This window comes from Oncorhynchus gorbuscha, linkage group LG23 (assembly GCF_021184085.1).
Source record: "Oncorhynchus gorbuscha isolate QuinsamMale2020 ecotype Even-year linkage group LG23, OgorEven_v1.0, whole genome shotgun sequence".
Classification (NCBI taxonomy): domain Eukaryota; kingdom Metazoa; phylum Chordata; class Actinopteri; order Salmoniformes; family Salmonidae; genus Oncorhynchus; species Oncorhynchus gorbuscha.
The window spans coordinates 40,088,835-40,103,916 of NC_060195.1; the positions used below are offsets into that span (position 1 = coordinate 40,088,835).

The window sequence follows — 15,082 nt, forward strand, 5'->3', positions numbered from 1 at the left end:
GGGGCTTTCGCCATTAACTTGCCACTTGGCGGCCAACTGCAGGGAGCAGCAGAGACAAAAGCCACTGCCCATCCCTGCATGCTCTGATTGCTCCAAGAGGGCCAGGGCTAAAAATCTGTGTGCCCTGACAGGGACGGGATTAGGCCTCGGTTTGGCATGGCGGAGCGTAGATTCCCCTGCAGAATGTTTGTATTTGGCGCAGGCCATCCAGGACTGGGTATTTATCAGTTCTGTGAATGCCAGTCAATTGATTCAGTGTGCAATGTTGAAGGCTTCTTTGCTGTTTTGTTGAAGACGTTGACGAACAACAGACAAGGCTAGGACAGGCATGCCCCATACTATTGTGGAGGACAAAATTCTTCATGCTGCGCGGATATGGCTGGGACAATGCAGTGGGAAAGGACAAAACACTATACAGACAATGTCTTCATCAAACAACACTGTTTTACGACACATCAGTGACGTGGCAGGAGATGTTTTGAAACAATTACTGCTTCGCATACAAGCCAGTGAATTCTATGCATTACAGCTGGATGAGTCAACAGACATGGCGGGCCTGGCACAGCTCCTGGTATATGTCCGTTACATTTATGGGGGGTTTATTTTTTATGTTATCTTTATTTATCTAGGCAAGTCAGTTAAGAACACATTTGTAATTTCAATTACGGTCTTGGAACAGTGGGTTAACTGTCTTGTTTAGGGGTAGAACGGCAGATGTTTACCTTGTCAGCTTGGGGATTTGATCTTGCAACCTTTCAGTTACTAGTCCAACACTCTAAATACTATGCTACATGCTAATGCGTGTGCAAGCATTTGCTCCCGACGCCACTTGGGTACACTGCAGCATCCACCAAGAGGCTCTTGCTGCCAAGGGAATGCCTGACAGCTTGAAAGACGTTTTGGACACTGCTGTGAAAATTGTTAACTTTCTCAAAGCAAGGCCCCTGAACACTTGTGTATTTTCTGCACTATGAAATTATATGGGCACCGACCATGTAGCGCTTTTACAACATACAGAAGTGCGCTGGTTTTTAAGGGGCAAAGTATTGACAATTTTTTTTGTAAATTGAGAGTTGAGCTTAAAGTTTTCTTTACAGATCATAATTTTCACTTGTCTGACCACTTGCACGATGACGAGTTTATCACACAACTGGCCTATCCGGGTGATTTTTTTCTCGCCTGAATGATCTGAATCTAGGATTACAGGGACTCCATCATTGTTTGTTTTTTGTCTGCAAATGAACTCAAGCTTACAGATAATGTAAAATGTAATATAGAGAAGCACCTGTGTGAGTTGGGTGCACAATTATGCAGGTACTTCCCGATGACACAAACAACTAGATTCGTTATCCCTTTCATGCCCTGCCTCCAGTCCACTTACCGATATCTGAACAAGAGAGCCTCATTGAAATTGCAACACATGGTTCTGTGAAAATGTTATTTAATCAGAAGTCACTGCCAGATTTCTGGATTGGGCTGCACTCAGAGTATCCTGCCTTGACAAATCTCGCTGTTAAGACACTGATGCCATTTGCAACAATGTACCTATGTGAGAGTGGATTCTCGGCCCTAAATATAGGCACAGACTAAGTATACAGTATATGGTGTTTCATCTTTGGACATCTCCTTCTTGCCTGGCAGGTGTTGGAATTTGATAAACCCATCATTTCAAATATAAGTGCAGAGAAGTGAAGCGGATTTACACTGTCCATGAAAAAAAGGGTCCCATTGTCCATTTCCTATGTGAGGTAATGATAATAAATGAAAGGCTTTTCTCTCCCTTTTTGACATCTCTCGCTCTCTTCTCCTCGCTGACGTGTTTTGCCATACTGTGATCTCCTGTGTCTCCAGGCCCTCAGGTTATTTGGATATGGCATGGAGTCAAAGCTCTGTCAATCAGATAAGCACTGACCTAGCAGGCCTCATAGATAAGACATTACACAGCAAGAGGAAACGGCAGACAGTGGGGACACAAGGCCGACTACAAAGGCTCAGTGAAGCGAGGCTGATCAAGACGGCTCTTCAACCACATAGGGCTGCCAAGAATGAAGTATCACTTGTCCCAATTTAAAATGACTGGATCAAATCTGGATCTGGTGGATACTTGTCTCTCTTTAAGCATCTGCCTTTAAAATCCCTCCCATTTTCAGGGTACAGAACCCAGTTTAAACCGGCATCTCCTCGTTTATGTGAGGAGCTGTAACTTAAAATGTTGGTGTAAATCATGTACTTATACCCAACATAGATTGAATTAGGCCTACAGTATTTGATCTTGCACCAAAAACAAGTTACATTTGAGTAGACAGGCTTACTCTAACCATAATGCCAATGGGGTGCAAGAGACACTGAATGCATATTTCCATTGGTGAATGAGTGCTAGTGTGCGACATTGAGAAATTACAAAAGGGTGAGACAAGGATGTGCTTTTGTTTAAGTCAACATTTGGGTGGTCCACAGATAGAAATGCACTGGGGGGGGGGGATTCCCCTACAAATTCTAAATAAACTTTGAGGAGTACCCAGAGCACTTTCCATCATTAGTGACTCAAAAGTAAAACATTAATAAAGATATACTCTATAGATGCTGCTCCTCTGAAACGTCTCACAGCAAACTTGTGCTCAAAGCAATCATACAACATAATTCACAACCCACTGGTAAACACCTTGGAAAATATGGCACACATGACATGAAAGACAATATGGGGTTGTGATGTCTAAACATTCACCCAAGTGAAAATGGGTTAAATACTAAAGGACACAATAGTCATTGATTCATAATTATGCAATTCATAATTATGCAACAAGTAGAAGAAACAATCTCTTCTGAATATAGCACACAGTGTAGCCAACCCTTGTGGATGAGTAGCCTATGCTCTATAACCATAGGGGTGATGTGAAAAACTATTTATATGGACAATTTTTACTTAAAATGTTGGCGTCGTCTAAGAATATTGAATTGTATGCTTCCAGTGCCATCTACTGACAAGAGACGGGTAGCACAGAGCCTATCATTCAAGGCTATAGTCTGCCATAGCGGACACATAACAAAATACCCATAAAAACACGGAAATTGTTCCAATGGATTTTCCAACATTCCTTTTTCACATTGTGAATTTTTCAACAAAATAAATGTAATAAAGTGTGTGTTTGGTGTAGGTTTACTTTGGCGTGACGTTTTGATAGAGGCGTAATTCTCTCTCGGACAAGGTGAGTTTTATCAATGTAATTGCCTCAATTTACTCTCTAAAATTCGCAATGCTAATTATTGCTAAAAGTTACCTTGTCTGAGTGAGATTTGCGCAGTTATCAAAACGTCACGCCACGGTAAGACTACACGAAACACAGACCTTATAATGAAGTCATTTTAAAATCCCAGATGGAAAAATGAATGGTGGAAAAAGATTGGAACCATTTCCGTGTTTTATGACTCATACTGTGGTACTCAATTCACAGGGAGTTTCTCCATTGGGCCTGACAGCTTTTCCAGCTGGGATACTCACTAACTATCACCTTAATTGGCTGCACCTGATGTGCTTATCAAGGCTCCCTGGCATCACAGCACTTGGATATGGCTGTTGCTGCCACCTGAGGGATGGAATGTGGAAGTGTATCCTGGTAGAGCGTAACTGTATGATAAGACTACCCCCTCCCACCCCCCCCCCCATAACACGATTGTGGAATAGAGAAAAGCATGCACACATTTCTAATCAATACACTACTTATCCTTTGATCTATAAATGTGTAGCACAATAAGATACATTTGTTTTTACCACTTCAACACATATTTTTGGGGTTCCACCTCTATAAAAGTAATTCCAATTAGACTGGTTTGGATTTCTCCCTATCAATAAAAAACAATATGGTGCAGAGCGTTCGACTTGGCGCTGCTAAAACCATTGACAACTGCGTGCCATTTTCAATATCATCATAGGGGCGGCAGGGTAGCCTAGTGTGTTGGACTAGTAACCGGAAGGTTGCTAGTCCAACGGAAGGTTGCAAGTTCAAACCCCTGAGCCGATAAGGTACAAATCTGTCGTTCTGCCCCTGAACAGGCAGTTAACCCGCTGTTCCTAGGCCGTTATTGAAAATAAGAATTTGTTCTTAACTGACTTGCCTGGTTAAATAAAGGTGAAATTTAAAAAAAAAAAAAATCATAGTCAGAACTACACATTTCTGATTATACAGCAAGTAACTGCATGTTTTTTATGATCAGTAAACATCAATTGATCATGTATTTTCATATATACGTAAGGGTAGTTATCCATTTGACATGTAGCTAGCTTGCTAAGCAAACAAGGTGTAATTTAACATGCTTCATCAGAATTTAGGCTTTTTGGAAAGAGCTTGACATCGGCAAGTCTTTGTCCTGGTAAAGTTGTCAATCGGACTTCTGTCATCACAACAGATGGAAAAGCCATCCATGTCTTTTCCTATGAGATGATGTACAAATACTTTTCAGATTTCATGGAGTTTTATTTGAATGCTACCACCCACCGGCATGGCATGCCCATAAACGTGACACCTGCCCTGTACCTAAGCCAAAGGAAGATACAGGTCTTCCCCAAGTTGGGTCGCATGGAGCGCCTGCTTCTTGTGATCTGAAGAAACACAAACGCACATCACAAGTCCACTTCAGGTTACCTTCACCGACTCAACAGCACCTCCCAACCTGAAACCACCCATGGATCAGCCAAAGCGCCTGCTTCCACCCTATTAAAAAATCTCAATCCCACTGCACCAAACATATCTTTATCATAGCCATGCCCATCAATACAAGGCTCGGGATCCGAGCTCAGGCCCTGAAGCAAGGATATGCATATTCTTGGTACCATTTGAAAGGAAACACTTTGAAGTTTGTGGAAATGTGAAAGGAATGTAGGATAATATAACACAATAGTGTTAAAAGATCATACAAAAAAAACAAATTCCTTTGTATTTTTTTTGTACCCTCATCTTTAAAATGCAAGGGAAAGGCCATTATGTATTATTCCAGCCCAGGTGCAATTTAGATTTTGGCTAATAGATGGCAGCAGTGTATGTGCAACGTTTTAGACTGATCCAATGAACCATTGCATTTCCGTTCAACATTTTGTATCAAGACTGCCCAAATGTGCCTAATTTGTTTAGTAATAACTTTTCATGTTCAAAATTGTGCACTCTCCTCAAACAATAACAGGTATTATTTCACTGTAATAGCTACTGTAAATTAGATAGTGCAGTTAGATTAACAAGAATTTCACTGTAATAGCTACTGTAAATTAGATAGTGCAGTTAGATTAACAAGAATTTCACTGTAATAGCTACTGTACATTAGATAGTTAGATTAACAAGAATTTAAGCTTTCTGCCAATATCTGATATGTCCTCGGAAGTGTTCTTGATACTGCAACCTCATGCTAATCGCATTAGCCTAATTAAACCGTTTAAGTTTTTAATTTTAATTTAATTTTTTCACCCCAATTTCATAGTATCCAATTGTTTTTAGTAGTTACTATCTTGTCTCATAGCTACAACTCCTGTACGGGCTCGGGAGAGTCAAAGGTCGAGAGTCACGCGTCCTCCGAAACACAACCCAACCAAGCCGCACTGCTTCTTAACACAGTGCTCATACAACCCGGAAGCCAGCTGCACCAATGTGTCGGAGGAAACACCGTGCCACTAGCGACCTGGTCAGCATGCACTGCGCCCAGCCCCCCACAGGAGTCGCTAGTGCGCGATGAAACTAGGATATCCCTACAGGCCAATTGTGCATTGCCCCATGGACATCCCGGTCGTGGCCGGCTGAAACAGAGCCTGGGCTCGAACCCAGAGTCTCTGGTGGCACAGTGCCTGGTGGCACAGTGCCTTAGACCACTGCGCCACCCTGGAGGCCTAAAAAAGTTATTTAAAGGGATACTGCGAGATTTCAAGATTTTGTTTGTTTCTCTACTTACCTAGAGTCAGACAAACTCATTCCATGGAGGGCCGAGTGACTGCAGGTTTTCGCTCCTCCCTTATAGATTGTTTAGCTGACAACTTTACAAAAACGATGAGCATGGTTCAATGGGGGCGTGACGTCCGCTTGCTGTTATGATTCAGGATCACAGAGAACGATAGAGGCCTCTAGTGGCCATAAGGCTGTATTACACATTTATTGGCTGATCCTTCCTGGTGACCCTGTTGGAACCATGTCCAACTTGGTCATCAGGAGGGATCAGCCAATCGTGAAGAAGAAAATGTAATACTTTAAAATGGAGATAGCCTCAATGGCGCTTCCCATGCTGTAACAGATGCCATAATGGCACGGATACAATGATGAGGCCTCTTTCCAGCTCTATGTTCTTGATGGCCAGATAGCTAGCAACAATGACAAGAGGCTGCCATGTGGGGAATCGTTGGTGGCTCGTTTCAGCTAGTTTTATCTTGTTATTGATACCATGTCTTGTTTTGAGGTGTTTGACTGATCTCACGTCTATGCTAATATGGCTAAAATTCGTTAGCTAGCTAACCAACAACTGTAACGATGTATTTGAGAGACCATAAGTGCTCATTGTGCAAATGTATTTATGCTTTTGAATAACTATTGGAGACTAAATATAGTTGACATGTTATCAACAATCGAAGCCAACCCTGTCTGTTTTGCCCCATAGTTGTGCACACCAGTGGAGGCTGCTGAGGGGCGGACAGCTCATAATAATGTCTGGAACGGCGCAAATGGAATGGCATGCTAAACAACCAACCCGTCGATACTTGATTGATGAATTGAGGTCACTGATTAGTAAGGAACCCCCCTCACAAGGTTGTCTAGGTCTTAATAGAAAAGACAAAACAAAACCAGCAGACACTAGCGCCTTGTCCATGCAAGGAGTTTGACACCCTTGGGTTAGTTAGAATGTCTATTTCTCTGCTTTGAGATGAGCAGGCTAATGTTCCCAGGAGACTTCCAGTAATTGTGCTAAGCTAACAATATGCAGATTTCAACTGTCTCCAAGCTACACGCAGAGACCTGCAAATGGTATCCATGAGTTAGTCTGACAGCATTGGAGTTAGAGGTTTCACTCACAGACAAAGTGACAGTGAGAACAAAGGAGAACAAGGAGAAGCAGAGACAGAGTGACAGCAGAGATAAACAGCACAACAGCGAGGAAACAGAGTTTTTACATGTTGTATTTGTCTTAAACATGAGCTGGTTAAAAAGAGCTGTTAAAAATCATGTTTAGCCAATCATAGGTAGAGTAAAAGTTGAGGAACACTGCACTATAGTGTACTGTCTATGTTAATGCCCCGGGCTGAATCTTTGTCCCAGTCTGTCCCTGGACGTAATTAAGCACTTGTGTAATGAGAAGGATTCTGTGTTTTCCCAAACAAAAAAAACGTTTTATTTGCATTTCCAATGAAAAGATATGTATGTTTTTTTCTGGACTATCCACCATGCTGCCTGGTTGACAATATGTCCGAGCGGAGCAGATTACTGTTTGATTTTAGAAGGGCGCTCCTCCCTCACCGCTTTTGCCCTTTCTCGTCACGGGCCATAGACCGGTGCTCTGCAGCTCAGCATAATGGAAGCCGCCCAGTGGTAAAACGGCCTGAGTGGGGCATCTTCATTTAATCCACCATCTTTGATGCTCTTCCACCCGGAAATAAGCAGCATTTTTAAAGATGGCGGAGCAAGGGCCAATGGCGATAGCTATGCGGCTAAGAAATCAACTCCAGTCCGTATATAAGCTCGACCCTTTACGAAATGAGGTAGGTACCAATTAGTTTCGGACTCTATAGACGCGACAAGACCAGTAAGAATTGTTGAAGTTAAATAGAGCTGAATCTAGCTACGTAACTACGACGAGGAAAAGCAGCAATGCGAGCGCTTCCTCCTGTCACCAAAGTGATGGAGAGAGAGCTGCCTACGTGTGCGCAGGCGTGTGTGGAAGAGTCTACCCGTGTTTTCTGGGCAGCTACTGCAAGGTCCTTCGTGCAAATGTGTACCGTTAACTCCCCGGTTTTACACCTGTAACGGTCTACATTATTAGTTAAAAGACGCATTTGCGTTTTGGATAAATGGAAATTAGTTTATAGGTAGCTAGCTAATTGTGTTTACTAGGCTAGCTAGCTTCTGGTGACGGACTTATCGAACCTTGCTTGTAAAATGACTAATATTTGTCTTACCTGTGTCCTTTATTTGCAATTCCATGTGTAGCGTACTGGGTTGCTAGCGATAACTTACAAATAAAGATGTATAGATTCTACACTGTTATTATTGACATTGTGTTAGCTTACGTTAACATAATAGATACTCTGCTACAATGTTGCAGCCACCTGACACGCCAAACTGTGTGTGTGTGTGTGTGTGTGTGTGTGTGTGTGTGTGTGTGTGTGTGTGTGTGTGTGTGTGTGTGTGTGTGTGTGTGTGTGTGTGTGTGTGTGTGTGTGTGTGTGTGTGTGTGTGTGTGTTACATACTACACACATTTTGCAGATGTTATCGCAGGTCCAGCGAAATGCTTATGTTTCTCGCTCCAACAGTTCAGTAAGAACTAACAGTGCGAAACAAAACAAACAAATCCCCAAAGTGAGAAATATCAACCTAGTGGAAAAGAGCAATCATCATATTGTTATTCGAATGAACTCATCAGCCTGTCTTCTCTAGAATGTAAACATTCTAGCTCGTTTTTGACATTAATGTAATACATTGTTGCTGCTCAGAAAATAATTCAAGAAAATGAAGGTATACTTTCTACTCGAGATTTCAATAGCAACATTATTATTGTTGAAGGAGGAAGTCAAGTTGAAGATCAAAGACCTGAACGAGCACATAGTGTGCTATCTCTGTGCTGGGTACTTCATCGATGCCACAACTATTACAGAGTGCCTGCATACATGTAAGTGGGCCCAGCCTGTGTTTTCAATGTTTTGGCTTCTTGCCCTCTGAGAAATGGGCAAACTGTTATAGACGTGTATAAACCCTGGATTGCTGATGCCTTATTGGCACTCTCCAGAAGAAGTTGTCCTGCATAGGAATGAATGGAATTCTACAGTATTTACATGAATTGTTTCAAGGACAAGATTACATTTATTTAAAGGGATACTTCTGGATGTTATTTACTTCCCCAGAGTCCAATGAATTTGTGGATACCATTTTGATGTCTCTGTGTCCAGTATGAAGGAAGTTGGAGGTATTTTCGCATGCCAATGCTACCTAGCCTCAGCCATTGCGCTAAAGATACCCATAGACTTCCAGCCGTTACCGCAACTACTTCTAACATCGTTCATACTGGACCCTGAGACATACAAATGGTATCCAATCCCGAACTATCCCGTGAAGTATTTGTTGTTGTAGTAGGGACAGTAACATTAGGACTTTATAAAAATTATACTTTAAGGATGGCTCACGTAAGTATGGATTAAGGTGTCTGTAATATAATAAATGTGGCAAAAATGAATGTAAACATTAACAAATGCATTTCTATAGAATCCAAAATATTTTTTTACAATGGTGAGGGAGTGCCAAGATGGAGGTGCAATGGCTTCATAACAGTGCCCAATGTCAGTCATCTAGTGTATATATATAAATATAAATCATTGGTCCTAGCCTACTTATTGCCTGTGAATGCGTAGTTGTATAGTACATTTTAATGTTATTATTAAATAACATTAATGGCTAATGTCTCTTCTGCTTCTATTTCAGTCTGTAAAAGTTGTATTGTGAAATACCTCCAAACCAGCAAGTATTGTCCAATGTGCAACATAAAGATCCACGAAACACAGCCTTTATTGAACCTGAAATTGGATAGAGTGATGCAAGACATTGTCTACAAACTGGTTCCAGGACTTCAAGAAAGTAAGTAGGCTAATACTTGTTCTCATTTTTGTTACATAGTACTTTAGTATTGGTTTTGTTGTTGCACAAGTTGAATAAAGAACAGTCGCTATTTTTCCTGTGTACTTTGGAGAGAAAATAGCTCTCAACTCCTAATTGGAACAGCGTTAGTTAAACTTCAGGAGGAAGCAGCATTGCATTGTTAGCCATTTAGCATGGGTTGATTTTTGTATGTGAACGTCCTTTATTTTCTGTTCTTTGTAAACAGGTGAAGATAAGCGAATTAAAGAATTTTATCAGTCGCGTGGGCTTGAGAGAGTTGTCCAACCCTCTGGAGAAGGTAAGCCTTTACAGGGAGAAAAAAATGACCTAATTTCATGTTTTGTGAATGTACAGCTTTTCCCCCAATGTCATGTTATGTTATTAGTTTGAAATGGTATCTGTGTGTGTCACCCCTAGACTCCATACCAGCTGCTGCAGGATTACCTTTCACCACCTTTGACCATTCCAAGGCCCACTTTTACAGATATGACGAGCAGGTCTCGCTTTGTCTAGAGAGGCAAAGGTAAGCTTCCGTGTCATGCCTTGACAAAACTATTCGCAGACCACTGGACTGTAAACAAATTATATTTCAAGTGGTGGATTATAATAATAATATAATAATATATGCCATTTAGCAGACGCTTTTATCCAAAGCGACTTACAGTCATGTGTGCATACATTCTACGATAACAACATTAGACCATTAGACCATAACAACATTAGACCATAACAACATTAGACCATTAGACCATAACAGCATTAGACCATTAGATCATAACAACATTAGATCATAACAACATTAGATCATAACAACATTAGACCATTAGACCATAACAACATTAGACCATAACAACATTAGACCATAACAACATTAGACCATTAGATCATAACAACATTAGACCATTAGACCATAACAACATTAGACAATTAGATCATAACAACATTAGATCGTAACAACATTAGATCATAACAGCATTAGACCATTAGATCATAACAGCATTAGACCATTAGACCATAACAACATTAGACCATAACAACATTAGACCATAACAACATTAGACCATAACAACATTAGAAAATAACAACATTAGATCATAACAACATTAGACCATTAGACCATAACAACATTAGACCATTAGACCATAACAACATTAGATCATAACAACATTAGACCATAACAACATTAGACCATTAGACCATAACAACATTAGACCATTAGACCATAACAACATTAGACCATTAGACCATAACAACATTAGACCATTAGATCATAACAACATTAGACCATAACAACATTAGACCATTAGACCATAACAACATTAGACCATTAGACCATAACAACATTAGAACATAACAACATTAGAACATAACAACATTAGACCATAACAACATTAGACCATTAGACCATTAGATCATAACAACATTAGACCATAACAACATTAGACCATTAGACCATAACAACATTAGAACATAACAACATTAGAACATAACAACATTAGAACATAACAACATTAGAACATAACAACATTAGACCATTAGAACATTAGACCATTAGACCATAACAACATTAGACCATTAGACCATAACAACATTAGAACATAACAACATTAGACCATAACAATATTAGACCATTAGACCATAACAACATTAGACCATAACAACATTAGACCATAACAACATTAGACCATAACAACATTAGACCATTAGATCATAACAACATTAGACCATAACACCATTAGACCATAACAACATTAGACCATTAGACCATAACAACATTAGACCATTAGACCATTAGATCATAACAACATTAGACCATTAGACCATAACAACATTAGACCATTAGATCATAACAACATTAGACCATAACACCATTAGACCATAACAACATTAGACCATTAGACCATAACAACATTAGACCATTAGATCATAACAACATTAGACCATAACACCATTAGACCATAACAACATTAGACCATTAGACCATAACAACATTAGACCATTAGACCATTAGATCATAACAACATTAGATCATAACAACATTAGACCATAACAACATTAGACCATTAGACCATAACAACATTATCACTGTTAGACTTAAGTGTTGAGGTTCAGTCTTTTGGTTCTATATCCCCAATCAGTGTTTCCTCTAGCTGGCAATTGACATATTTTGTCCATTGTAAAAATACATAAAAGCCAACAATTTAAAAACATTGTTAACCCAGAAAATATCCTAATGAAAAATAAATATCCTCTAAAAATCACATTGGCTCTGCCTGAAAACTGGTTCAGGTTGTCTTTCAATTGCATCTCTTTACTCTGCCCTTCTCCTCTGCCGGTCTGTCTCTCACTCACACACACAAACTTGCAACATTGCATGAACTGGTACTGGCCTGTCCATGACAGGGGGAGGAGTATTTATATATTTTATGACATTTTGCTAGATTTATCTCCCTAAAATCTCCCTAATAAAATAAAAATAATTTACAGAAATGTACAGTCCACCAAGGAGGATTATTTAGATAAAGTAATCTTGCTTCCTCTAATCTAATGTCTGGTCAAGTAGCCAGCTAAATGTTAAACTAGTGCAAATCACGCAAGCTGGTTGGCTACTGTACCAAGGATTGAGGCACAAACAAGTGGGAAAATGAAGTGACACTTAAACCGAGCATATTGACAAGCATAGCCATAGAATTTTGGGTGCACCCCCTGGAAAATGAGTTTGTTTTGTTTGTTTTTTTCTCTCACAAAAGTATTTTTCTGGGCCTTTACTAGTCTTGTATTAGCGGACCAATATAGCCATCTGTAGCACAGGTTTAATATATATATATTTTTAATGATGAGCAGCAGAGGAGGGAGACATTGCGCAAGGATCCAATGTTCACTTTGTAGACTTATTCTTCCTCCTTGCATAGCTCAATAATCATTGTCACTTCCATATCGGCAGTGGGCATTCCTAAAAGAAAATCCTTAGCCTACACATTGGTTGCATTCAGATGGGTTTCTATTACAAAATGCCCCTTAAAATCCCTGTGTGTGTCATGCTTAATCATGTATTCTCTCATCCCTGCAGTGTATCTCTGTCTGGAAAAAAAGATAAGACCAAACTGACTCTTCAGGTGGGTAATGGACCTGCACCCTACCACCAGAGGTCTCTGTTGGTTTAAGGTGTAGTGTTCTGTTTGGATTGAGATGAAAAACAAAGGTCTCCATAAACAATACTTCTGTTTAATGTCAATTGCTGATGCATTTATGTTCAATATGAGTGTGTCTGTCAGTCTTTACTAGAATTGCCCTCAAATGTTTTGGTAATCATTTGGATTCATACGTGTGTTGAAGAGCAGAATCGGAGTTGTAGTAATGTTGTGGAAATGTTTCTCTGCCTCGTCTCTGCAGCAGAAGTTTGTGCGCTGCTCGGTCCGAGCCGAGGTGAGACACCTGCGTAAAGTGCTGTGTCATCGACTGAATGTGGAGAAGCACCAGGTCAGTCTACCCTCTAGCAAGACTACATTTTAAGCACATTTAAGAGGGCCATTTCAGCCCCATGTGCAGTGTGCACTTTTTGTAAACACTCAAACACAGGAACCACATCCTATGATTCCAAAAAAATATATATATTTTAGCCTGTTAGAGAACTGAACAAAGTTGCAACATTAGATTATCTGAGTGCTTTGAATATTATACACAAGATTAGTACATTTTGTGTCGGCTTGTGAATGTTTCAAAGAATTGAGTGCCATTGTACAGTTCACCCAGGACCAGTTATGTTTTGTCCTCTACGTGTGGTCTCCATTGCTCCACAGGTCCAGATGTTTTTCAATAATGAGTTCCTTCCAGATCACATGACCATGAAACGGCTGTGGCTCTCTCACTGGTTTGGCAAGGTACAGTGCTCTCAAGTTTAGCCAACAATTTTCATACTGAATTCCTTTACACTTGAACCAGCTTTTCCCATTTGGACAGTCGTTTAGAACAAACCTACTGTGGGAGGAACAGGATTGTCTCAGATTTAATGAAATAATATTCCATATCAATTTTCTGTAGTGACTTCAAATTATGCAATATCTATGGCAATTTTACTCAAACGTTCTCTAGCACAATAACTTATTTTGTTATTTAGCAAACTGTAGGCCCTATTCAATCAAGTAGTTTGTGTTTGCAGGATAAGAGAACAAATAATCTCACGTAATAATGACAAACATACAAGAGTGCATATTTAAATTATCATGCTGACACTTGATTCATTTCTCACTACACTTTCCTTAGTAATTCCAAATATGCTTAACCGCAATGCGCTAACTTTTTTAATTTTTTTACTTCCCTCAAATCTTGTCAACGGGTTATAATTGATTTGGGAGTTTCTTCAGAATTGTGTTAGTTTGATTTAATGTTTATGTGGGATCAATTTAGTCGTAATTAATTGGGTATTTTTATTCCAGGCTCAGCCGTTGGTTCTTCACTACACGATCAAGGACAAAAGGACAAGATAGGATTCCCCCTCCCCCTTCTAATGACCTCAGCAGCTGTATATATTTTGTTTAATATATAGTATATTTTAATAGTGTTTGTGTACATATGGGTATTTTCCTCTTTGTATTTTCTTAAAAATAAATAGTGGACAAATGTGCAGTGTTTATGATAATTCCTGGATATTTGCACTGCACTTACAACAGAAGCTATATTCAATTATGGGAAACCATCAAGCCAACATCAAAAGGGGAATGAAAGAATGGATGCAACCATCAATGAACCAAGCAGTAATATCTCAATTCATTTTGAAAAGCTACTAATCTTGGTAGTTATGTAAGATAAAACATAGCATAATAGCATTGATGCTTTAGTAGTGAATATAATTTGAGGAGCAGAAGTATGTACACCGTGCTTTATAGGCCAGAAGATTAACTGTACAAAAATTGTAATCTACAGTGCATTTGGAAAGTATTCAGACCCCTTGACTTTTTCCACATTTTGTTACATTACAGCCTTATTCTAAAATGTATTAAATATTTCTTTCCCCCTCATCAATCTACACACAACCCCATAATGACAAAGCAAAAACAGGTTTAGACATTTTTGCAAATGTATTCAAAATAACCTTATTTACATAACTATTCAGACACGTTGGTTTGAGACTCAATTGAGTTCCGGTGCATCCTGTTTCCTTTGATCATCCTTGATATGTTTCTACAACTTGGACTCCACTTGTGGTAAATTCAATTGATTGGACATGAATTGGAAAGGCACACACCTCTCT

The 15,082-nt window shown here is 39.6% G+C and overlaps 1 protein-coding gene across 3 annotated transcripts; it reads left to right on the forward strand.

Annotated features, from left to right (window-relative positions):
* Nucleotides 1-7,528: 7,528 nt before the first annotated feature.
* On the forward strand, nucleotides 7,529-14,460 carry LOC124011265 (polycomb group RING finger protein 1-like). 3 transcript variants are annotated; one of them, XM_046324466.1, is made up of 9 exons: nucleotides 7,529-7,723; nucleotides 8,743-8,851; nucleotides 9,658-9,810; nucleotides 10,058-10,129; nucleotides 10,249-10,354; nucleotides 12,902-12,947; nucleotides 13,228-13,311; nucleotides 13,632-13,712; nucleotides 14,268-14,460. In XM_046324466.1, the coding sequence occupies exons 1-9, from the start codon at nucleotides 7,637-7,639 to the stop codon at nucleotides 14,316-14,318; spliced, it is 789 nt and encodes a 262-aa protein (XP_046180422.1). In that variant the 5' UTR covers nucleotides 7,529-7,636; the 3' UTR covers nucleotides 14,319-14,460. The 3 variants fall into 3 exon arrangements, with proteins under 3 accessions (XP_046180422.1, XP_046180420.1, XP_046180419.1); XM_046324464.1 differs by having other exon boundaries at nucleotides 7,576-7,723; nucleotides 8,746-8,851; nucleotides 13,225-13,311; XM_046324463.1 differs by having other exon boundaries at nucleotides 7,594-7,723; nucleotides 13,225-13,311.
* Nucleotides 14,461-15,082: the final 622 nt, after the last annotated feature.